Source organism: Dama dama, chromosome 18 (assembly GCF_033118175.1).
Source record: "Dama dama isolate Ldn47 chromosome 18, ASM3311817v1, whole genome shotgun sequence".
NCBI classification, from domain to species: Eukaryota; Metazoa; Chordata; class Mammalia; order Artiodactyla; family Cervidae; genus Dama; species Dama dama.
This window is the reverse complement of record NC_083698.1, coordinates 42,795,150-42,819,084: the sequence shown is the minus strand read 5'-3', so window position 1 is coordinate 42,819,084 and position 23,935 is coordinate 42,795,150. Positions and strand designations below refer to the sequence as shown.

At 38.6% G+C, this 23,935-nt stretch overlaps 1 protein-coding gene across 1 annotated transcript in view; it reads left to right on the top strand.

The window, feature by feature from the left end:
- RELN (reelin) overlaps positions 1–23,935 on the top strand; it is a 536,272-nt gene that overhangs the window by 70,661 nt on the left and 441,676 nt on the right. Inside the window, exon 2 of the mRNA XM_061165186.1 lies at positions 4,730–4,840. Coding sequence (XP_061021169.1) covers positions 4,730–4,840 — 111 coding nt within the window. The remainder of the gene's footprint in view (positions 1–4,729; positions 4,841–23,935) is intronic.

Genomic DNA, 23,935 nt, shown 5'->3' with positions numbered 1-23,935 from the left:
TGACGTACTCCTTTTCCTATTTGGAACCAGTCTATTGTTCCATGTCTAGTTCTAACTGTTGCTTCCTGACCTGCATACAGGTTTCTCAAGAGGCAGGTCAGGTGGTCTGGTAATCCCATCTCTTTCAGAATTTTCCACAGTTTATTGTGATCCACACAGTGGAAGGCTTTGGCATAGTCAATAAAGCAGAAATAGATGTTTTACTGGAACTCTTGCTTTTTCAATGACCCAGCGGATGTTGGCAATTTGATCTCTTGTTCCTCTGCCTTTTCTAAAACCAGCTTGAACATCTGGAAGTTCACAGTTTACGTATTGCTGAAGCCTGGCTTGGAGAATTTTGAGCATTACTTTACTAGCATGTGAGATGAGTGCAATTGTGTGGTAGTTTGAGCATTCTTTGGTATTGCTTTTCTTAGGGATTGGAATGAAAACTGACCTTTTCCAGTCCGGCGGCCACTGCTGAGTTTTTCCAAATTTGCTGGCATATTGAGTGCAGCACTTTCACAGTATCGTCTTTCAGGATTTGAAATAGCTCAACTGGAATTCCATCACACCCACTAGCTTAGAGCATTGGAGAGTTCTAAGCAGTGGAGTGATATGACTGGATGTCTTAAAAGAATTCCTCTGACTCTTATACTGGGAAGATACTGTAGAGAAGGGTAGAACCAGGAAGACCAGATTAATGTCTAATGCAACAATGGAGAGACGGTGATAGCTCAGAACAGTGTGGTAAGTGGTCAGGTTCTGGATATGATCTGAAGGCAGAACCAACATGATTTACTGATGGGCTTCATTCAGAGTATGGGAGAAGGTGGTTCCAAAATTAACTTAGAGAGTTTTGGCCTAAGCAGCAGGAACAATGGTGCTGCCATCAGCAGAGTTGAGGAAGGCTGCAGGAGAAGCAGTTTTGGGGCGTGGGGTGGGTTTTCGATTTTGGTCATGTTGAAGTTGAGATGTCTCACAGACCTCTGAGTGGGAGTATTGAGTAGAAGTGTTAAGCAGTGTGTGTATGTGTGTGTGTGTGTGTGTGTGTGTGTGTGTGTGTATACAGAGAGAGAATGTATAAAGAGGTTTGGACTGGAGATGGCAATTTGAGAGTAGTCAGCTTATGGATGGTATGTAAAGCCAAGCGTCTCTAAGAGTAGTGTTTTTCTTATGATTTTTTTTTCTAAGTCACTTAATGTTTAGAAATGATGTCTTGCATATTTAGCAAGGAAGGAAGCAGCAGAGGATGAGATGGTTAGGAGGCATCACTGACTCAATGGACATAAATTTGAGCAAACTCCAGGAGATAGTGGAGGAGAAGGGAGCCTGGCATGCTGCAATCTGTGAGGTCACAAAGAGTTGGACATGCCTTAGCTGAACAACACCACCTCACATATTTAAGCCCACCTATGCATGACATTACCAAATAATAGATGTTCACATCACTGCTAGAAATAGAATCAAGTAGAGATAAGAGCTTCCTCAGTTGGAGCATAGCAAATTAATGATACTGGAAATTAAATACAGTTCTCTTAGTCATGAACTGTTTTCACTAGACCTTGCTGCTTCAGCACCCAAGAGTCTAAGTAAAGAAAAGGACTGATCTGATGTAGGCTTCTTGTGTGGTGTGTGGAAGAATTAAGATCAGAATTTGCTTCATCCTTAGGTCTAAAGAGGCACTGGGTGGTGGTTAAGAGGGGAGGTCTGGCAAGGATTAATGATCTGGATGGATATCTAAGGGGCAAAATAGACTGTGGCCATGCTCAGTAACCCCATGAGTCACAGACCACCTAGACAGCTTCCTCGATGCATGTCTCTAAGGGACTGAAACTTCCCTAGATATATACAAGCCATCAATAAACTGAATCTATCAGTTGTCACAGCAGGCATGGCAGGGTTTATGTTCTGCTGGGAGGAACGTAGCTGTTTGAGGCCAGAAATGAATAATTGAGAGCAGTAGAAGAAAGATTGAGAGCTGCCATGCATGGTTTTTTTCTGTCTTAGCCACTTCTCTGAGAGTGTTTAGCTTCTGTTCTAAGTTAACATGAACAGATGCTTGAAGAATATCTTTTGGCAAGGAAGATAAATTAATAACAAGCTGGGGATGTTCATTTATCCTGGGCCCACTTGCAGTCACAGTTCAGACCTGAATGAACTGTGGTCACAAATAAAGTAGTGGGTGGAAAGGGTACTTGGAGAACCCTGCAGGCAGCAGGACTCAGATGTGGGCAGTCCAGCTATTGGGCACACCCAGGCATCTAGCGAGGGAGATGCCAGGAGGTCTGTGCAGGAGCCCAGTTCTCGGAAGGGAAGAGCAAAGCAGGGCTTTCAGGTCTAAAAAAGGGCAGGGAAAAGTAACCCACTTTTATTGATTCATTACTATATGCATGATAGTGTGTTAAGGATCTAGATACATTGATAGGTAATAAACACTTGCCTTTATTTTTTACAGTAGACCTGATAGTATTATCCTTCCCTTTTGTGTATGGATATTCTATGAGTTTGAACAAACTCCAGAAGATAGTGAAGGACAGGGAAGCCTCGTGTGCTGTAGTCCCTGGAGTTGCAAAGAGTCAGACATGACTCAGTGACCGAACAGCAACAGTCAATGACTCACCCCAGGATCACACAAGGGACAAAGGTAGAGACAGGGTAAGACTCAAATTTAGTTTTGCCTCAATCCCCAAACCGTAAGCCCTTACATTTTTCAGAGTCTTGGGAATAGGAACCAGAATAGAAGCATAAAGAAAAGTGGAGAAATCCACAGTGGCTGTGCTTGTGCCCTAACACCAGATAGGTGCCATCTTGCTGGACTGGAGTGGAGTGGATTGAGAGGCAGGAGGTAAAAGCAGGGTCCTGTGAATCCACAGTGAGGCTCTGCAGGCTGTGAAGGATGACCTGAGACAACAACATTTGAATCCTGTGGTTCGTATAGGCAACTTAACAGGAAGTGACTTAATTCTAAACCTCCTAGATGGGAGGGGGACGTTTAAGGGCTTTTTATCTCACCGAACTGAAGGATGAAGGCATCAATAGAACCAGTTGTGGGTATGTGGGGTAAGCAAAACAGATGACTGACAACTAAGCTGTGATTCTATAAATGAGGAAATTTAGACTCTGAGAGGCAAAGTGATTTTGCTGAAGAACAGGTAGCAGCATATGAGGGTCCAGGACCCAGATCTCATCCCTTATCTGGCCTAGGTTTTAACCAACATGCCATGGGGGATACCTCCTGGCTGCCGTTGGCCTTCTTCTTTTCTAGTCAACAGTGATATTGACTCCTATAGCTTTCATTTTGCTTTGAAATACTCCTAATGCATGTGAATAATGTGGGAAAGAAGTTACTGAACAAAAGTTTGGCCATGGCCAGTTTGTGACTGTGGGATCTAGTTGGGCAGGGGGTTAGGGGCAGAGAGGCAGAGAAAAAATGGGAGAGAAGCCAGATAAACAGCATCAAAAAGTTTAGATGTTATCAGATGGTCCCGGGCAAGGTTCCTCATTGTTCCATGCCACAGATTCCTCACTTGTATCCTGGGAATAGTAACAGAACCCCCTCTACAGAGATGTTCTGATAATGAAATGAGATAATGCATGTAAACTACTTATCTCAGTGCCCCGCTGAATGGTTTTCATGTGGTTTACATGCCAGCACTCATATCTGACTAAAGAATGTGGCGATGATTTACTTCAACATCCAGTGCCGTTTTGGGGGTAGTATGTTGTCAGGCTCTTCTGTTGATACGAGTGTTTTATGTATGTTTTATGATATGGAAGTTTCAAACCATTCTGCTCTACTCACTGGATTTCCTGGAGTTTAATTTAAACATTCTCATCACAGTTGATGTGACTCGAGTCATTCTCCTTACTGCCAGCAAGCATGATTTCAGTCTTACACTGTGTACTGCCACAATAATAATACCTTCTCTTAGCTGCTTCCTACAAATGACTTCATCTTGGTATAATAAAGGCAATGCAGGAGAAAAAATTATTTTCAAGGAGGAAATTAGGACCAACTTTTAGGGTGTGAGCAAGATACAATTTTAAGAAGCCAAACCTAAGTAGTGTACAGATACAGTTAATTTGACCTTTTTTCCCTCAGGAACATCCTGATTTTCTGGCTATGAAACCATTTGGACTCCTCTTGTAGACTTTGTTCTAAAACTTAAAGCATGCAGTGGTCTTCTTTTCTTGTTCTCAAAAGGAAAAGGGCTGACTGTCTTCATGCAAATTAGCCTGCTTTTGTTAAAGACTTCAGGGGACTCATCTGTGAAACACAGACTAACAATAAGAAGTGCAGCACAACTTACTGTTCTGCTTTCAGCTGGTGTAAGATTGCTTCCCACAGTATGGAATATTTAAAAAAATAAGAGTGTTTCATCACAATGCCAAAACTCCAGCAATGCCTTTGACTGCCTTCAGGGGTGGTAGTGAAGGTGGGAAACCGACTATTCAGTACTACATTATTTTCTGATGATTTTGCACATAGCTAGGGAAAGTGTAAATGAATGCGGAAAGGTGGGGCTGATGTGCTAAATTTAGGACCAGCGATTACAGCCATTGGAGTTCTGAGTTTCTTTTTGCTCCTATGTAATTTCTGATATCAAGGAAATACTAAGTAGGGATAGTATAAAAATAATTTGTTAATAATGAGTAAAGACTGTTTTGACAGTGTCTAACACTTCAGAAATGTATCTCATTATTCTGACTGTATTAATTGAGGTTTCTTTTTTCCCCTGTGTTTCAGTGACAATTTCGACAAGCACCTTCTTTGATGGCTTGCTGGTGACTGGACTGTACACGTCTACCAGTGTTCAGGCTTCACAGAGCATTGGAGGGTCTAATGCATTTGGGTTTGGTAAGCTATATTTTATGCAGTTATAGGTCTTATTTTTGAAATATCTAAAAGTATTTGACATTTATTATTTCATAGAAAATAATCTGAAGTGATTTTTGTATGTTTGCTTAAAGTTAAGTGAGTTGAATTAAGTCATAAATATGCAACCAACCATGAGTTTGATGTGATGGCCATTCTATTCCTCTCTCCATGTACTGCTGCTATTACACTCGGTCCTGTGGGATTTGAGTAGATTCCTGTGTTCTGTTATTTAGGTTGATGGAATTGGAATTCATTCTGATGCCCATACATTTATTCAGTAACCTGTTTTTATAAACAGTTCTTAAAATCTTGGAGTAGGTGAAAAGTGTCATGTTGTTTGGCAAGTAAGCATCACGCATAATGAAAGATAGCAATAATTGTTGAAATTATTGCATTCTCGTGAGTATTCATAAAACAATGTGATTTAATATTTAAAATACTTATATGGAGTCTTTGTCCTTAACCTGGAGATCTGGAAGTTTACTTAAGTGGAGGCAGAATGCTATGTGATGGTCACTGATCACAGAGGGTTCTAGATTTGGAAATCTGTAGTTTGCCCAAAGCTTTATAAACATGCCAATCTGGAATTCAGTAGACCCTTTACAGCATCAAAAATGCAAATATACTATATCAATTTATGTAAGACATGAAATCTCTGATCCTGCTCTGAGATTAGAAAACTGTATGAGATTTCCTCCATTAGTGTGAGAGAGAATTTCTTTATTGGAGGCAGCCATGTGTTCAATGTTTTATTTTTCCTAGAGTGTTTATTAAATAAATAAATTTTACCTACTTTTGATATATGAAGGAGCATCCCCTCTTTGTTGAGTCCCAGCAGAGCTCTGTCCAGGTGCATTACTGCTTGATGTCAGAGCAATAATGTTGAGGCTGCAGTGGTACCCTGCTGACCCAAGATGAGGTTCACAGCCTCAGGGTAAAGAAACCAAGAAGTCATTTAATCATCTTGTTAAAATTATCTGACATTGAGAATTTGCTCTATTTTTAAAAGATTCCAGGTAAGCTTTTATAATCTGTTGGTTACTATTTTTAAGGTCTAATCCTTCAGAAAAAATAAGATTCTCTTAAGTCTAAAAATTCCACTTTTTTATTCCCACCCTTACTGTGCTCTGTATAAGTGAGAGGTCAGTTATAATCATATATATATAATATGTGTACTTAAATATATGCCATACTATGTGTTATGTTATGTAGGATTTTCAAGTAGGGTTTCCAGATTTAACAAATAAAAATTTATAGGATACTGCCTAAATTTAAATTTTAGATAAAAACAGTTTTAGGATAAGTATGCAGTAATTGGAATAAGATGTCCTGGGTTCTGCCTTAGCCCAGCTGAATCAGAACCTCTGAGAACAGGGCTTGGCATTGGCTCCCAGGTGATTTTACTGTTTATCCAGGGTTGAGAACCACTGTACTGGATCAGTCCACAGTCCACAGTCCACACCTTCAGCATCCCTGGGAACTTGTAACTAGAGAGTTCCAGGCCTTACTCCAGACTCAGTGAATCAGATATTGTGGGCGATGAGACAGTGTTCAGTTTTTTAATAAGCACTTGAGGTGATTTTGATACCTACTAAATTTTGAGAACCACTCGTCTACATTAATTAAATGGGAGAGACATTATTTAAATGACCATATAAATATGTAATAGTAAATCTTGCTAGGGGCTAGCTAGGAAATGTACTGAGTGCTGGGAAAGGGTGTGACAGAGAAATGAAATCTAAACTGGAGTAAAATGGCATATAGTTACAAAAAGCTTTCCTGGGGAAGTTATATTGAGCTGAGATGTGAAGAATGAGAAGGAATTAGCTCCCTGTGGAAGGTGGGGCACAGCACTCCTGAAGGAGAGAACAGTAGATGCAAAGGCCTCAGAGGCTGGCTGTGTTCTAGGGATGAAAAGAAAACCTTGGAGTGACTGACTTGAAACCAAGAGGGAGAGAGATAAGTCCAGATAGGAGACCACGGCCAGAGCATTCAGGACCAGAGGGTGCTTTGGGGGTCTCAGCTGACGAGTGATTTGAACAGACTTCCATTTTAAAGGGATCACTCTGTTGTCAGCATGGAGAACAAACTGTCAGGTCCAGGAGTGGATGCAAAGAGACTGTTCAGTGGTTAAAGGTCTGATGTGACAAGGCATGGAAGGAGTCCAGGTGCACACTGATATCGGCCAAGCCTGGACCAGAAGGAGCATATGTGGGGGGTGTGGGCAGGGTAAGACTGTGCACCATGCATGCAGTCAGCCAGACCTGCTCACAGATCCAGACCCCAGCCTTCATTAGTCATGTGCCTCAGCCACGTTGCTTACTAAGCTTAGTTTCCTCATCTATGAAATGCGGATGACAGTGACACCTGCTTTCCTAAGGTGTTGAGCAGTTGAAAGGATGAAAGGAGGTGATAAAGCCCTCACCACACAGAAAATATTTAGTAAAACTTGTTGTTCAGTCACTCAGTTGTGTCCAGCTTTTTGCGACCCCATGGACTGCAGCATGCCAGGCTTCCCTGCCCTTCACCATTGAAGTAAAACTGCTGCTGCTGCTGCTAAGTCACTTCAGTTGTGTCTGACTCTGTGAGACCCCATAGATGGAAGCCCACCAGGCTCCCCCGTCCCTGGGATTCTCCAGGCAAGAACACTGGAGTGGGTTGCCATTTCCTTCTCCAATGCATGAAAGTGAAAAGTGAAAGGGAAGTCGCTCAGTCGTGTCCTACTCTTAGCGACCCCATGGACTACAGCCTACCAGGCTCCTCCGTCCATGGGATTTTCCAGGCGAGAGTGCTGGAGTCGGGTGCCATTGCCTTCTCTGGAAGTAAAACTAGGTATCCCCAAATTATAAATCTTGATACCTGAAGCAGCTGCTGTTCTCAGTCCGGGACTTTTATGTACTTCCTTTGGCTGGACTGGGGTGGGGCGGGGAGGAAGCACACACACAGAGAAACAGTTCTCAGGTGGCATTAATCTGAGGATTATAGCTCCACATGATTTGAGAGAACTTGGCTGAATGAAGTAACCATCATTTGCCATGATGGAGACTTGAAATGAGAAGAGTCATTAAGTATCATTTATAAGTATATTGTAAACATATATTGAAAGAATATATACAATGCATGTATCACATTGCCTCAGATTTTAGCTAGTAAGCCAAACAAAATAAAAATTGAAAATTTTTAGAAATGGTTTAAAGACACCTTAGCCTTAAGGTATTTTCCATGGTGACTTTGAAAGCTTACAAGCTTTCAAAAAGCTTGTAAAAAGGCAGTTTCACTTGAATTAGAATGTATTTTGGTTTGGTTAAGTGGCACGTAGTCTTCCTATGACCTCCAGCCTATGATATAGAGGCTGAAGAGACTTCTGAACTTGAAGTCCATTGATGGTAGTTTGATCTCCATAATCAAATGCTCAGGTCTCCCACTGGTCACTTGGCGTTTTTATAGGACATGATTTTTATGTGGATGGATGGGTAATTGAGGTCTTTTTTTAAGTTCCAGTAATATCCAAACAATTTTTTTGTGTGTTTATGTGATAGTGGTAAGTTACCTTAAAAACAAAATTTAATAAAATGACTTGAATATTATTAAACAGTTAATCTTTATAAATAATATAATAGAAAACAGAAGATTAAATGTCTTTTTAGATAAATAATCATTTTGGAAACAAAAGCACATTACATTTTTGGTATTTAAGTGTAATATAGTCTTTACAATTTAAATAGAATGGAAAAGATTTGAATAGGGTATAGATTAGAAAATAAAAGAACAGTCTTATAGAAGGTAAAATGTAACAGAATTTCTGCTTTTTGATAGTTTTGTAGCTATAGGAATCAGACTGAAATAATGTGGCAGTCTTTGATCTAGAACAAAAGAATTATTGAATACATAATCTATCATTAGGCTCTGACTTAAGGTGGCTCAGTCAGTAAAGAAACCACCTGCAGTGCAAGAGACCCAGGTTTGATCCCTGGGTTGGGAAGATCTCCTGGAGAAGGGAATGGCAACCCACTCCAGTATTCTTGCCTGGAGAAATTCCATGGACAGTGACTAACACTTTTAACTGATGAAATTTTAAGCAAACATTACTTATTTGCATTTTTCCAATGTATCATGGAATTAGTGTGTGATAAGCTTAGCTGCTAAAGAACCGTCTGCCAAAACACGACTGAGTGACTGAGCACATATATGCATAAGTGGAAAAAAAAAATTCCAGAAGTACTTTTCTAGGCCCAACTATATGTTTTACTTTACCTTATCACAACTAGTTAAATGTGTGTGTATGCATGTGTATGCTCAGTCGTGTCCAACTCTTTGTGACCTCATGGGTTACAGTGCACCGGGCTCCTCTGTCCATGGGATTTTCCAGGCAGGGATGCTGGAGCGCATTGCTATTTCCTTCTCCAGGGGGTCTTCCTGATCCAGGGATCGAACCTGCGTCTCCTGTATTAGCAGATGGACTCTTAACCACCGAGCCACCTGAGAAGCCCTTTTTTCTGCTTATAGTTAATTTTAATTGTACTGATTACGCTAAAGTTATACTCACTCTCTTTTGAATATAATATGTGTGTATTACCAGCCAAAATAAGGCCATAATTACTCTTAAGATATTGTTGTATAAATGTAATCCCTCTAGCATAACTACATATGCTTCTGTGTAAAACCAGAATTCTTTAAAATGTATGTCTCACTGACCAAAAATAGACAAATGCCTAATAGCCAGAAATACATGAAAACAATAGCTACACAAAAGCTGACTGTATGCCAGTAATGCATGATTTGAAATACCTCATTTTGCTTGTCAATATAAGAAAACATGCTGCCCTAGGGAGGACTGATGTTTAATTATGGATATCTCTTTGTGTATCCCAGAAAAAAATGCTTCCCTCTTGTCTTTGGCACTGAATTCCAGCTCAATCATGTAAATCTTCAAGGCTCATTGTGATTGCTCAATGAAAGGCTATTTGAATATCCTTTCATACAAAATTGTTCCTTGTCCAGACACTGAAATTCATTTTTCTCAATACTTAGTATTCTGGCTCTAAAAGCATATTGCTTAGTTTTTGGTGTTCTGGCTTTCTAAAACCTGAGAATCAGGTTTGCAGTTCTGATGAGTAGCAGCCTCACTTCAGATTGTTAGACGCTGCATAAATTAAACTTTTGTTAGACTCTGCATAAATTGCTTTGTAATTCCTAGATAATTTTTTTCAGCTAATATATCAGCCATCTTAGCAGTTTTTCATTTAAGCTTTTATAATTTCCTATGCTTTTAATTTATTTTTTGGTAAGACCCATTCTAGAATGACAAGATTTGATGAAGTATAAATTTGGGGAGAAAATGTAGCGATCAGATCCAAGATGTGTTCTTGGATTCAGTCAGTCATATCATGTTCTAATAGAGATTAAGCAAGTACCATAAAAATGTAATATTTTCAGTATTATCTTTAAAGCATGGTATTAGAACTTTAGAACTTAATAATTTTATTCCCAGAGTGATATGGCACTCTAGATGAATAGGGATAAATTTAAAAAACAAAGTAAATATTTTAAGACTTCAAGTTTTAGTAAATCTTATATTCAGTTCAGTTCAGTCGCTCAGTCGTGTCTGACTCTTTGCGACCCCATGAATCGCCGCATGCCAGGCCTCCCTGTCCATCACCAACTCCCAGAGTTTACTCAAACTCATGTCCATCGAGTCAGTGATGTCATCTTATATTAATCACTACTTAATAAAAATGTGTACTTTACCAGTAGATGTAGATTGTGTCTTTCATTTCCAGGACACAAGTTTTTGTTACTGCTTTGTTTCATTGTCACTAAGAATAAAAATATAGGGTCCATGTGAGCTAATTTTTGGTTATCCTTCCCATCAAAACTAAGTAGAACTTTTTACAAATTTAGTAATTATCACCAAGACCCCTGCATCCTTGGACATTAGCTGCAGTTCAGTTTTGGATGTCATATCTGTGTGAGTTTGAGACATACACATGTTATAAATACATGCAAATATTTAGACCGTAATATCTGTAAAGAAGGGACAGCCACTAACAACTTCATTAAGTACCGTCCTATATATTCTGATATTTGTTTACTAGCTGCAATCAAGTTTAACTACTCAGATGATCTTGTTAAATTTATTTTTTCTGTCCCTTTACAGAGAAATATTTTGTAACATACTTAAGAAATTTTAAACACATTGAGGGACTGGAAGCATGGCCTTTTCTGGGGTATGGTAAATGAGCTATAATATAATTGACAAGAAGACTTTAGTTTAATTAAACAAATTACTATAGTCTTCGTGGCTCAGTCTGAAAAGAATCCACCTGCAATGCAGAAGATATGGGTTTGATTCCTGGGTTGGGAAGATCTGGAGAAGGAAATGGAGACCCACTCCAGTATTCTTGCCTCTGGAAAATCCCAGGGACAAAGGAGCCTGGTGGGTTATAATCCATGGGGTCATAAGAGCTGTATGTGACTTAACAACTAAACCACCACCACCACCACCACCACTGTGGTAAATGGTACAAGGAACATAGTTGACAAGAGATGAAGTTGTCATTCATCTTTCCTCTTTATGGGGTATTAGCCTAAGTTTGTTCTTTATTCATCCCATTAGGGTATGTCAGCATTAGCTTCATTAAGAAATACTATTATATGGTTCACATTTGACATATGACAAAGAATTTAGGGTTATTTCTCAATTCACAAATCACTACAGAAAATCACTTACAAGAGTAATGGGCATGATGAATATAACTGTTGAATTAGTTGACAAATTGCTAGAGAAAATGTTGAGGAGCATGAGATTTGGGTCAAGTGGAAGAGCTAGTGGAGAAAGGCATCTCAGTGCAGGGGTCATAATGTGACCTCTGGAGTTAGGCAGCTCTGGCTCCATGCCTGGCTCTGCTTCTTGCTGCCCTGGACCGTGTCCTTTTGTCCCCTGAGCTCCAGTGTCTGCATTTGTAAAATGAGATTGATAGGAAAGACCAGTTCACAAAGTTGTTAGGTGTGTTAAGTGAGATTATCCATTCAACTGCCATGTATTGTATATATGCTCAAAATAGGTATCTTTAAAAAAATAATCAAAAAAAAAAATCAGAAATTCTTTCTTTGAAATAGGAAACAGAATGAGAAAACAGTTCAAGTGGCAGAAGATTGAAAGAGGGAGGTTGACTTTAATTTGAAGTGGGAATGAGCCCAATTTCTTACCCATAGAACTTAGATCTGAGATGCACCTTGGGTGGAGCCTGCCTCAGCCCCTGCCCTCATGTAAGGAGGCAGGGCTTAGGAAGGGCAAGCGGTGGCTCTGAATGAGAGTGTGGGTATGAAGACTAAAACCAGGCGTTCTGACATCATACCCAGTCTCAGATACTTTTTAAAAAATGTAATTCACATCCTGTAAATTTACCATTTGAAGTTTACATTTCAGTGATTTCTAGTATATTCACAAAGTTGTGCAACTAACACCTATATCTAATGGCAGAATATTTTATCACCTGCAAAGGAAATCCCATTCCCATTAGCACTCACTCACCATCCTTTCTTCCCTTCTGTGCCTGACAACCACTAATCTACTCTCTGTCTCTCTGTTGTTTGTTGTTATTCAGTTGCTAAATTGTGTCTGATTCTTTGTGAACCCGTGGATTGCAGCATGCCAGCGTTCCCTCTCCATCACGACCTCCCCGAGTTTGCTCAGACTTGTGTCTGTTGAGTCAGTGATGCCATCCAACCATTGCATCCTCTATCACCCCCTTCTCCTCTTGCCCTCAGGCATTCCCAGCATTAGGGTCTTTTCTAGTGAGTCAGCTCTTCGCATCAGGTGGCCAAAGGATTGGAGTTTCAGCTTCAGCATCAGTCCTTCCAGTGAACACCCAGGACTGATCTCCTTTAGGATGGACTGGTTGGATCTCCTTGCAGTCCAAGGGACTCTCAAGAGTCTTCTCCAACACCACAGTTCAAAATCATCAATTTCTCAGCACTCAGCTTTCTTCACAGTCCAACTCTCACATCCATACATGACCACTGGAAAAACCATAGCCTTGACTAGATGGACCTTTAGGACTGTGCAAATTGGAAACATTTAAGGAGGATGTAAGGCAAAAGACCACCAAATTCCTTAAGTAATTCATCAGCAGCTGTAAAAGCTCTGAAGATGCACATTGCACTTAGCTTTCTCTATGGTTCAGACCTGAAAATGGTTGGAAATCAAGATGAGTGACTCCTTTGCCTTTCTTCATGCCATTCTCGGGAGATAGGTTACTGTGGCATTGTTTTTACCCTATCACTTTGGCCTCAGATTAAACCATGGGGTACACAAGCCAAACTGTTGCTATTGTTGTTGTTGTTTAGTGGCTAAGTTGTGTCTGACTCTTTGTGACTCCATGAACTGCAGCATGCTAGGCTTTCTTGTCCATCACTATCTCCTAGAATTTGCTGAAATTCATGTCCATTGAATCAGTGATGCTATCTAACCATCTCATCCTCTGCCACCCCCTTCTCCTTTCGTCCTCAATCTTTCCCAGCATCAGGGTCTTTTCCAATGAATCGGGTTTTTTTTGCGTCAAGTGGCCAAAGTATTGGAGCTTCAGCTTCAGTATTAGTCCTTCCAGTGAATATTCAGGACTGATTTTTTTTTTTGGATTGACTGGTTTGATCTCCTTGCAGTCTGAGGGACTCTCACTAGTCTTCTCCAGCACCACAATTTGAAATCATCAGTTCTTTGGTGCTCAATCTTCTTTATGGTCCAGCTCTCACATCTGTCCATGACCACTGGAAAAAAAACCAAAAAAAACATATCTTTGGCTATATGGGCCTTTGTCAGCAAAGTGATGTCTCTACTTTTTAATGTGCTCTCTAGGTTTGTTGTAGCTTTCCTTCCAAGGAGCAAGCGTCTTAATTTCCTGGTTGCAGTCACCATCTGCAGTGATTTTGGAGCCCAAGAAAATAAAATCAGTTATTGCTTCCACTTTCCCCATTTCTATTTGCCATGAAGTGATGGGATTGGATGCCATGATCTTAGTTTTTTTAATGTTGAGTTTCAGACCAGCTTTTCCACTCTCCTCTTTTACCATCATCAAGAGGCTCTTTAGTTCCTTTTCACTTCCTGCCATTTGCATGGTATCATCTGTGTATCTGAGGTTGTTGATATTTCTCCTGGCAATCTTGATTCCAGCTTGTACTTCATCCAGCCTGGCATTTTGCATGATGTACTCTGCATATGAGTTATATAAAGTCTTGTGGTACTCCTTTCCCAATTTTAAAGCCAAGCTGAGTCAATCAAATTTACTAGTATAGGAATTTAGAATTAAGACTCATCAATCACAGTCCAACTCTTCATGAGCTCAGTCAAGGCAGATATAAACTTTCGGGAGCTCTGAGCAGCTCTTTTCCACAGTGGCTCCAAGGAAAATCATGCAGAAATAGGAGGAGAGAGATGGAATGCTGCTTGAGGTGTCAGAGCTTTCCAAGCTCTTATTTTAGGCTTTCTTCCCATCAGGCTCAGATAATTCTTGGGCTCTAAGAAACAATTAAAAATAGCTAACATCTATCAAACACTTGCTGTGTGCCAGATGTGTTGCAGGTATTAACTCTTTTGATCTGAACAAAAAATCCTACTATAGTTATTCTCATTTTGTTGATAGAGAAGCTAAGGTACAGAGATGGCAGGTAACCTGCCCCGGGTGACACATAAGGAGTTGCAAAGCCATAATCCAAACCTGGCTCTATAGCCATTCATTAAACTCCACTTAACAGCCTGAGTCAGCTTGAATTGGTTTCTATTACAGACAAAATAAACTTCATTTTTAAAAAGCTCTTCTCTGCTTAGCCCCATCTGTCCCTAATTCCTGTTTCTTCCCAGCTTCCTTCTATTCCTTTCCTTCCCTACTCCCTCTACATACACACATACATATCCATGCACCAATCATGGCACCCCACTCACTGTTCCAAAATCCCAGCAACTTTAGACCTTGTTTATAGTGCTTGGAATTCCTTCTGGCTCTGTCTGCTCGGCAGACATCCTGCCATTTTTTAAGGCCTCTGTCCTGACTCACCTCCTCTACTGCCCTTGTGATCCCTCCTCTCTGCTCCTCTGTGGTCCCTGCCTTCATAGACCTCTTTGCTGCTTCCTCAACGCTCTACCCTCTGACCTTCACCAGATATCTCTAATAATCTGCTGAATTTACTTGTTTAAAAGCTTTTGTATCTCTTTGAGGATGAGAGATGGTCTAGTCAGCTTCACTCTCATGGCACATAACCAGTGCTCAATAAATACTTATTGAATGAATAACAAAAATCTTTGAATCTTTATAAGGTATTTTACTAGCATTGACATTAGTAAAATGCATGTATTAATATGTGCACAAGTAGACAGGTATGGACAAGAGAGAGAAAGTATTATTGTCTTTAAGTTTGAGGCTATTTCCAAATCTATATATGTATTTATGTGTCTACACATCTGTACAAACACTTGAGACTGTAGGAACAGATGTATATTTTATTATCAGAGATCCTGGAAAAATTTATTATCTTGCCCATCACTTTGTTCCTTTCTTTCCTGGAGGTAGCAGACATCAGTGCCTTCAGATAGGAGAGTGATTGATTAAGTGCCTTCTTAATCAAGAGAGTAGAAATCAAGTAGAATCAAGAGAGTAGAAACATTGTCAAGAGATTGTTCAGTTCATCTTCATATCATAGGGGCAAGTCAATGTATTAATGATACATGACAGTAAATTTCTTATTTTATTTCTTAGATCTTTCAAAAAATAATGACTAAAAAATGGTGACTCTATAATTTTTTGGGAACATAGTTGAAGAGAATAGACTTGATTAAAGTCTATTCAAGTGAGGTGATTAAAGGTTTTCTGGTATATATATATATGTAACACTTTGCATAACTTCAAATGTTTTTTGTATAATTTTTTATATAATTGAAAATGGTATATGTTTGTTTAAAAGTAGTTCTTTCCTTTAGGCAAAGAGCAAACAAATGACAAAAAAACAACCAAATAAAAAAACTAAAAAATCCCCCCACTTGGCCTGTGATTCATCCATTTCATAGCTCTTTAATTATTTAACTTGTCTGTCTTCTCTGGACAGTTTACATATTCTAGATAGATAAATTCAGCCCTAGTAAGATATGTGCCCAGAAATCAATGTAGGTACTTTAAAAATGTATCCCTAAGGAAGAGGAGTTCTTTCAAGCTCCATTCTCTTTCTTATTCTTACTCAAATCCATGTGCTCAGGAACACGGTAAATTGGCTGCTCAGAAATAAAAACATTGGTAAAGTCATATTTTTAGAGCAGATTCTAGTAACAGTTGCCACTGTGCTGTATAAGTTATGAATTTTGAAATTGTCTTGTTATAATTTTGTCTGTTAGTGTTAAAAAATTATTGGCAAAGAGATTCCTCTGTCTTGACAAATATAACCTTATTTCTGTCATTAAAGAAAATATTTGCCCCAAAGACTGAGTGCCAAACAACAAGGACAGAGCAGTGGGTCATTATGTGGGGGTACTTTCTCATGCCTAAGTTTTTAACAATAATTCTGGAAGATAGGTGAGGTCTATTGCTCTATAAATTCGTTTCTGTAAATGAGGTCTTACTGCTCAATGGATAAAAGCAGAATCAGGATGGGGGACACATGTACACCCATGGAGGATTCAAGTCAATGTATGGCAAAACCAATACAATATTGTAAAGTAAAATAAATAAACAAATAAATTAAAAAAGAAATACTTTTCTCTCTTTTTCTTAAATAATAATTTTTAAAGCCATTTTGTAATACTGTGTCTTTGCTAATAAGAGAAAACTGTTTTTCTGTGAGAGTGAGGCTTTTCACAGCCTGTCAGTCTGTCCACTTTAACCAGAGACAAGATCGAGTACGTGCTTAAGGGAATAAACTTCAGGGCAGCTGGTCTAGTAGTTGTTTAGCTTCTAGTGTAGTTTCCTCTTCAGGTTTTCCAGTCCTTTTTATGGTATCCAAGTAATGATAAATGAGTTTATGTTTCATGTTCGCAGTAATGGATTTTTAAATACTCTTGGATAAGGTTAACCTTTTCCTAGCAGCTAAATTTAGGAATAATTTGAAATAACTTTATAATATTATTACTTCCTGAAAATCATTCTGATGACTATCTTTGAAGTATTTTTAAAAAGTGAAAGTAAATTCTTGGCATTGCTTAGGAAATAGTTCTGAATACAACATGTGAATTTGAAAATAGGTGTAGGAGTCCATTAAAGGCATTTCACAAAATGCCAGTTCTGTTTTCACTCTTGTCTTCTGTTCTGTGGTTTATATTCAGCCCTCTGATGCTGAGTTTTGCATGTGGCCTAATAGATGTGTAGGCTGCTCTCTGAAGCAAGCATACAACTAAATTACTGTTTTCAGGACTCTGAATGTCTGAATGGAAAGATACTTGATAGTGTGGGAGTTGCCAGTTTTGAAAAACAGAATAGCAAAAATTGTTAATATTTTGGTAAAAGTCCAGAGTGAGCTCCCCTCCTGCTCTTCTTTCTATGTGTTTTCGTACATCAGAACCATGTTGTTGTTATTATCTAGTTAATTATGTTATTTCTGGTTCTCTTTCAGGAAGTTCCTCTCCCGGTGAACTCTAGTAAATAGCAAGTTAAAAGTAAAATAAATGGTGCTATCAGACATCAGGCTCTGGAAAGATGTTTTGTTTATCCTTAATTATTCTCTGTTTAAAATAATTATTTGCGTTAGGAGAAGATTCTTTTTAACCTGACATTTAACCTCAATGATCCAACAGCATTTCTAACAATAATAATAAAAATGGAGAGAAATCTGTTATTAATAAAAGAATTCAATTGGGATTTGGCTTTCTGCTTCTACAGAATGGGACAAATGACCAGCTCTAGAACAGTGATGAGGTTGGTGAAGTCTGTCCGTAAGCCCCTAGCCCTCCCCTCCCTTTTGTCTCTTTCTTGCTGCAGTTTTCAACAAGAAGATGGTACCAGCCACGTCTTAGAATGAATTTTAAAATGTTGTGTTGATAGCAGCTTCTCCCACACTGTTTCTTGTGAACATCTAGTGTCTCCTGGTATATTAATAGGTCTCACATGGAAAAAGAGTAAAAAAAAATCTTGTTTAAAGAAAGGCAAACAGTGCTTCTTAGAATCTTTAATATGCTTTTTTGTTTGTTTTTCTTTTTGAGCTATAATTCACATAACATAAAACTTTCCATTTAAGAGTGTACAGTTCAGTGATTCTTAGTATATTCACTATGTACTGCAACCATCACCACTAATTTGAAAATATTTCCATCACCCCAGAAAGAACCTTATATCTTAAATTAACAGTCAGTCCCAAATCACCCCCCCTCCAATCCCATGGCAACCACTAAATTTCTGTCTATATAAGCTATTCTGGACATTTTATATAAGTTAAATAGTGATATGTGACCTTTTGTGACTAGGTCCTTTTACTTATGTTTTCAAGTTCATCCATATTGAAGTATATTTAAAAAATTAAGTGCTTCATGCTTATGTATGACTAGATAATAGTCCATTGTATGGATATTCAGTATCTTATTTATCCACTTATCTGTTGACATTTATTTACAAAACAGAAATAGACTCCCAGATATAGAGAATAAACTTAAGGTTACCAAAGGGAATCCAGCAGATCGGCGCACAGGTAGAAGCACAAAAATGAAACACAGAAGCAGTGGTATCTATGTCCCCATGTGCAAGGCTGATGTGACCAAATCAGTTGCTGAAAGAAATGCTATCAGTCACGTGTGCATGGTTTTATAATATGTGTAGGTACTCATCTAACGAGTTGATGTTATTTTAGAAAATATAGAAATTTGAAGTAATCTCAATCTACTTTTAACATTTTATTTTATGAAAATTATCTCGTATACATCAAAGTTGAAAGAATTTTACCGTGAGTACCCACCACCTTGGTAAAGTTTACAGTAGCAGCAGTGTTAGTTGCTCAGTCGTGTCCAACTCCTTGGGACCCCACGGACTGTGGCCCACCAGGCTCCTCTGTCCATGGGATTCTCCAGGCAAGAATCCTGAAGTGGATTGCCATTCCCTTCTCCAGAGGATCTTCCTGACCCAGGGATTGAACACAGGTCTCCTGCATTGTAGGCAGATTCTTTACCATCTGAGCTACAGGGAAGATCTAAGCCCATGGGATTTTCCAAGCAAGAGTACTGGAGTGGGTTGCCATTTCCTTCTCCAGGGGATCTTCCTGACCCAGGAATCAAACCCAGATTTCCCGCATTGCTAGCAGATGCTTTACCCTCTGAGCCACCAGGGAAGTCCAAGTTGGTATACAGTGTAATGCATAAATCTCAAAGGATACACGAAAAGAGAGTTGATAAATCTACACGTCTGTGTAACACAAACCCTTATCAAAATGCAGGCCTTAATCCCAAAAAGTTCCCTTTCCTTCACTAACTTTTACTCCCACTTCAGTTCAGTTCAGTTCAGTCGCTCAGTCATGTCCAACTCTTTGTGACCCCATGAATTGCAGCATGCCAGGCCTCCCTGACCATCACCAACTCCCAGAGTTTACTCAAACTCATGTCCATTGAGTCAGTGATGCCATCCAACCATCTCATCCTCTGTCGTCCCCTTCTCCTCCTGCCCCCAACCCCTCCCAGCATCAGGGTCTTTTCCAGTGAGTCAACTCTTCACATGAAGTGGCCAAAGTATTGGAGTTTCAGCTTCAGCATCAGTCCTTCCAATGAACACCCAGGACTGATCTCCTTTAGGATGGACTGGTTGGATCTCCTTGCAGTCCAAGGGACTCTCAAGAGTCTTCTCCAACACCACGATTCAAAAGCATCAATTCTTTGGCGCTCAGCTTTCTTCACAGTCCAACTCTCACATCCATACATGGCCACTGGAAGAACCATAGCCTTGACTACGGACCTTTGTTGGCAAAGTAATGTCTCTGCTTTTTAATATGCTATCTAGGTTGGTCATAACTTTCCTACCAAGGAGTAAGCGTCTTTTAAAATTTCATGGCTGCAATCACCATCTGCAGTGATTTTGGGGCCCCCAAAAATAAAGTCTGACACTCTTCCACTGTTTCCCCATCTATTTGCCATGAAGTGATGGGACCAGATGCCATGATCTTAGTTTTCTGAATGTTGAGCTTTAAGCCAACTTTTTCACCCTCCTCTTTCACTTTCATTCAAGAGGCTTTTTAGTTCCTCTTCACTTTCTGCCATAAGGGTGGTGTCATCTGCGTATCTGAGGTTATTGATATTTCTCCCGGCAATGTTGATTCTAGCTTGTGCTTCCTCCAGCCCAGCATTTCTCATGATGTACTCTGCATATAAGTTTACTCCCACTAACCAGAGGCAATTATCGTGTTTATTTTATTCCACCAGAGATACATTTTGCATGTTATTGAACTTTTGTAAATGCTCTCATTCAGTATGTACTCTTTTGTATAAGGCTTCTCTCACTAGACACAACATTTGTGAGAACTATTCATGTTGTTATCTGTCAGTAGCTTGCTCTTTTTTATTGCTGACTAGCATTCTTTTGCTTTTCTATTTTTTTATTGTGCATACAGCTGTGTGTTGTTGTGCACGTAGCTGCATATGAACATACCTGTATAAGTCTTTTTGTGAATATATGCTTTTATTTTTATTGAATAAATACTTAGTAGTGTATGGTTTTCATTTCATAAGAAGCTGCCAGATCTTTTCCAGAGTGATTATACCTTTTTACACTGTTACCAAATTAGTAATAGAGTTGCAATTGCTTTGCATCTTCACCTATATTAAACATTGTTATTGTTTTTAATTTTAGCCATTTTTGTGCCTGTATTGTGGTGTCATGTTGTAGTTTTAATTGGCATTTCCTAGCTGACTACTAATGTTGACCACTTTCTCGTGCTCATTGGCCACTTTTTTCAAGTTCAAATCTTATGCTCATTCTTTTAAAAATTGAATTTTTTTTTATCTTTGAGTTATAGAAGTTTTAATACATCCTGGGTACCAACCCTTTATCAGAGGTATGTTTTGTAAAAGTATTTTCCCATTTGTGGCTTGCCTGTTATCTTCTCAGTGGTATCTGTGCCTCATCTAGGGATCTGTGGCCTGCGTTAATGCAAATATAAGTTTAAAATGTGTGTTACAGGTGATGGAGCCTAAAAAGTACATATTTTTCAATCATTGTAACATTTGGGTGACTAGAGAACAGATACCAGAATGCATATGGAATCTGTCTAAAAGTTTCTCTTAGAGTATTGCCTGCTTGTATTTAAAAAAAATCATGAAACTCCATTATGTGACATCATTTTTATACTTAAAACTTTTCCATTCACATGTGTAAGGTTCTGATTTTAATGTGCCACTTTAAACAACTGAAATTGCTTCAGACTACTGGGTTACACTGTGATAAGCCAAATGGGCTTCAGGACACTCCCTTCACACTAGAGACACATGCCAGAAGCCATACAGATGGTAAATTAGGCAGAAATGACCCTCGGCATTCTCATTAGAGCAGTTGGGGAAATATTAATGGGCCCCCATTTGCCTGGTCCGGTATCTAATACCCTTTGAACTGCCACTTTTTTTCTTGTTACAAGTCAACAACCACCATGTATATTTTAAAAGGGATTATCAAATACAATTTGCCTGGAAGATGTACAGCCCTCTAATGCTAATTAGCCAAGTTTAAATAATCACTGAGTTCTGGGATAATTGGAAAGAAACACTGTTTTTCTTGCCAGTGCATAATTACTAATTAACAGGAAGATGAAATATCTGTGTGGCAGTCATATCTAGAAGAATCTGTTAAGAGTTAATTAATTGATGAGTTGGTGCCAAGTCAAGGTTGGTCAAGAAAGTTTACAGATGAACTTCTCTTGTTAAATAAATAAATAAATACACACAATATGTGAAGATTATGTTGTTGAACCAGAGCAGAGCATGGGTGGAGTTAAGACGGTGACTCTGGCTTAGTGTAACAATGCTTAAAGGCAGACGGTCATTACATTAAAGAATTAGTGTCTTTGACTCTAAATATTAAAAACACCAACTGCTGGTTGCTATTCTACTGCTAACATATAAGATTTGAAGCTTTATTAATATGCTTTTCTCTTGACCCTTGTAATTGCATGGGTTTTCTCACCCTTTAAATATCCTCATGAAATTGGGCCACAGCCGCCTCTGTGTTTTTCAACATATTAGTGTTAGGACTTGAGTGAATGAAATGGATAGTTGGGAGATTGACCTAGAGGAAAATAAAAGCTTTACTCCGAATTTTCTTTGTTTTTGTTAACATAGAAGTTACCATTGTGTTTCTGTTCAAAACAAACAAAAAAAAAACACACAAAAGATTAAACCGTTTTTTAAAAGTAAATATTTTTATTAAATAATAGCATACTTTTAAATATATTTTAAATTTGTTCATTTAAAGAAGTCAGTAGGTAGTGTCAAGTATTTAATACTCACTGCTTTAGATTTAAATGTTTTAAAATTCCATTTGTTTAGGGAGTCTTTTAATCACTGGGAAAAATTAAAAATTCAATGACTTATGAATGCATACATTTTATTAATTCTTTTTCAAAATCTACTGCAGTGAAGAGTGTACTGTATATAGAAATATTTTAGAACTAGAAGTTTTATAATAAAGTAATTATTTAATAATATATTAAAGTAAATAATATATTTAGAAGTAAGTAATAAAGTGTTGAATTGTTCAAAAGATGATAGAACACTTCATAAAACTATAGTTTCATAAATTATGGTGGAAATGAAGAATATTTTTGCTGGTTTCTTTTGAAATAAAACAGAATAAAGAAAACTTTGTAATAGGGACATTTTAAACCTTCTACCCAGTTAACATGTAATATTGAAAATTCTGAAAATGTCATTGAAATAGGAATGCTAATGTTTTGGTTTATTCTCATATATTTAGGACTCAGTCATACCTAAAAGTAGTATGTCTTCAAAGAATAAAAGGAGAATAAGTGACTGTTTTACTTCTCTTGATTTGTCTTCTCTTCTGATGATGGGGAATCACTTAACCAATTTGCTTATCAATTATACATGTTCCTATAATTTAATGATCTTCAGCCTTGGGATGTGTAGTATTCTTTAGTTAATGTTTCAATGCATCATAACAAAGATACTTATTGTTTCATGATTTTTGCTTGTTTGTTGAGTGTATATTTGTGTACTCTTGGTTGCAAAGTAAAAGGTAGATTCCATGCTGGGTTGTGGTATTATAAAAGTTTGAAAAGCACTCACTGCTTTACGGGGTCCATGTAACACTGTTTGCTTAAGTCTGTGTGCATTTGTGTTCAGATATTTTATATACATTACAGGATTCCCAGGTGGCGCTACTGGTAAAGAACTCATCTGCCAATGCAGGGGACATTAGAGACCTGGGTTCGGTGGCTGGGTGCGGAAGATCTATGGAAGAGGAAATGGCTACCCACTCCAGTATTCTTGCCTGGAGAATCCCATGGACAGAGGAGCCTGGCGGGCTACAGTCCACTGGGTAGCAAAGAGTTGGACATGACTGAAGCGATTCAGAATGCATGCATGCATTTATATACATTAGATCTTTGGCATGTAAGATTTAACATTTGTAGTTTTGATAGTTTGTAGTTTGTAGCTAGTAAGCCTCCTTGGAGAACAAGACCATGTAATAATATGTTATTCATCTAAAGCACAAATTTGAGTGATACATGTCTCGAGTTGTTGAGGAGCCCCTTGGTATCCATATTTCAATGAATTTTTATGTTTCTCTGATTGTTCTCATGCAGTATGGCAGTGATAACTTTTATTCCTTTGTGAAAATTGCCCTACAAAGGAGGTCAACCATTCGAGCTAGAGATGAATGTGAGGATAAAGAGAAGAGTCTCAGCTTGAGTGCTTACATTCCAGGGTCCAATTTTATGGCCCCTACTTGAGGCCTCTACATCCTGTAAGGAATATCTGGGGGAGTTTGACTTATTTCTAGCTGTGTGCTGGCATCCTTATATTCCATCCTCCATGGAGTCCCTTGTGAATGCAGCTTTGGGGAGCAGGAAGGGAAACCTTCATTTCTTTCTTTTCTCCCTGTGCATTCT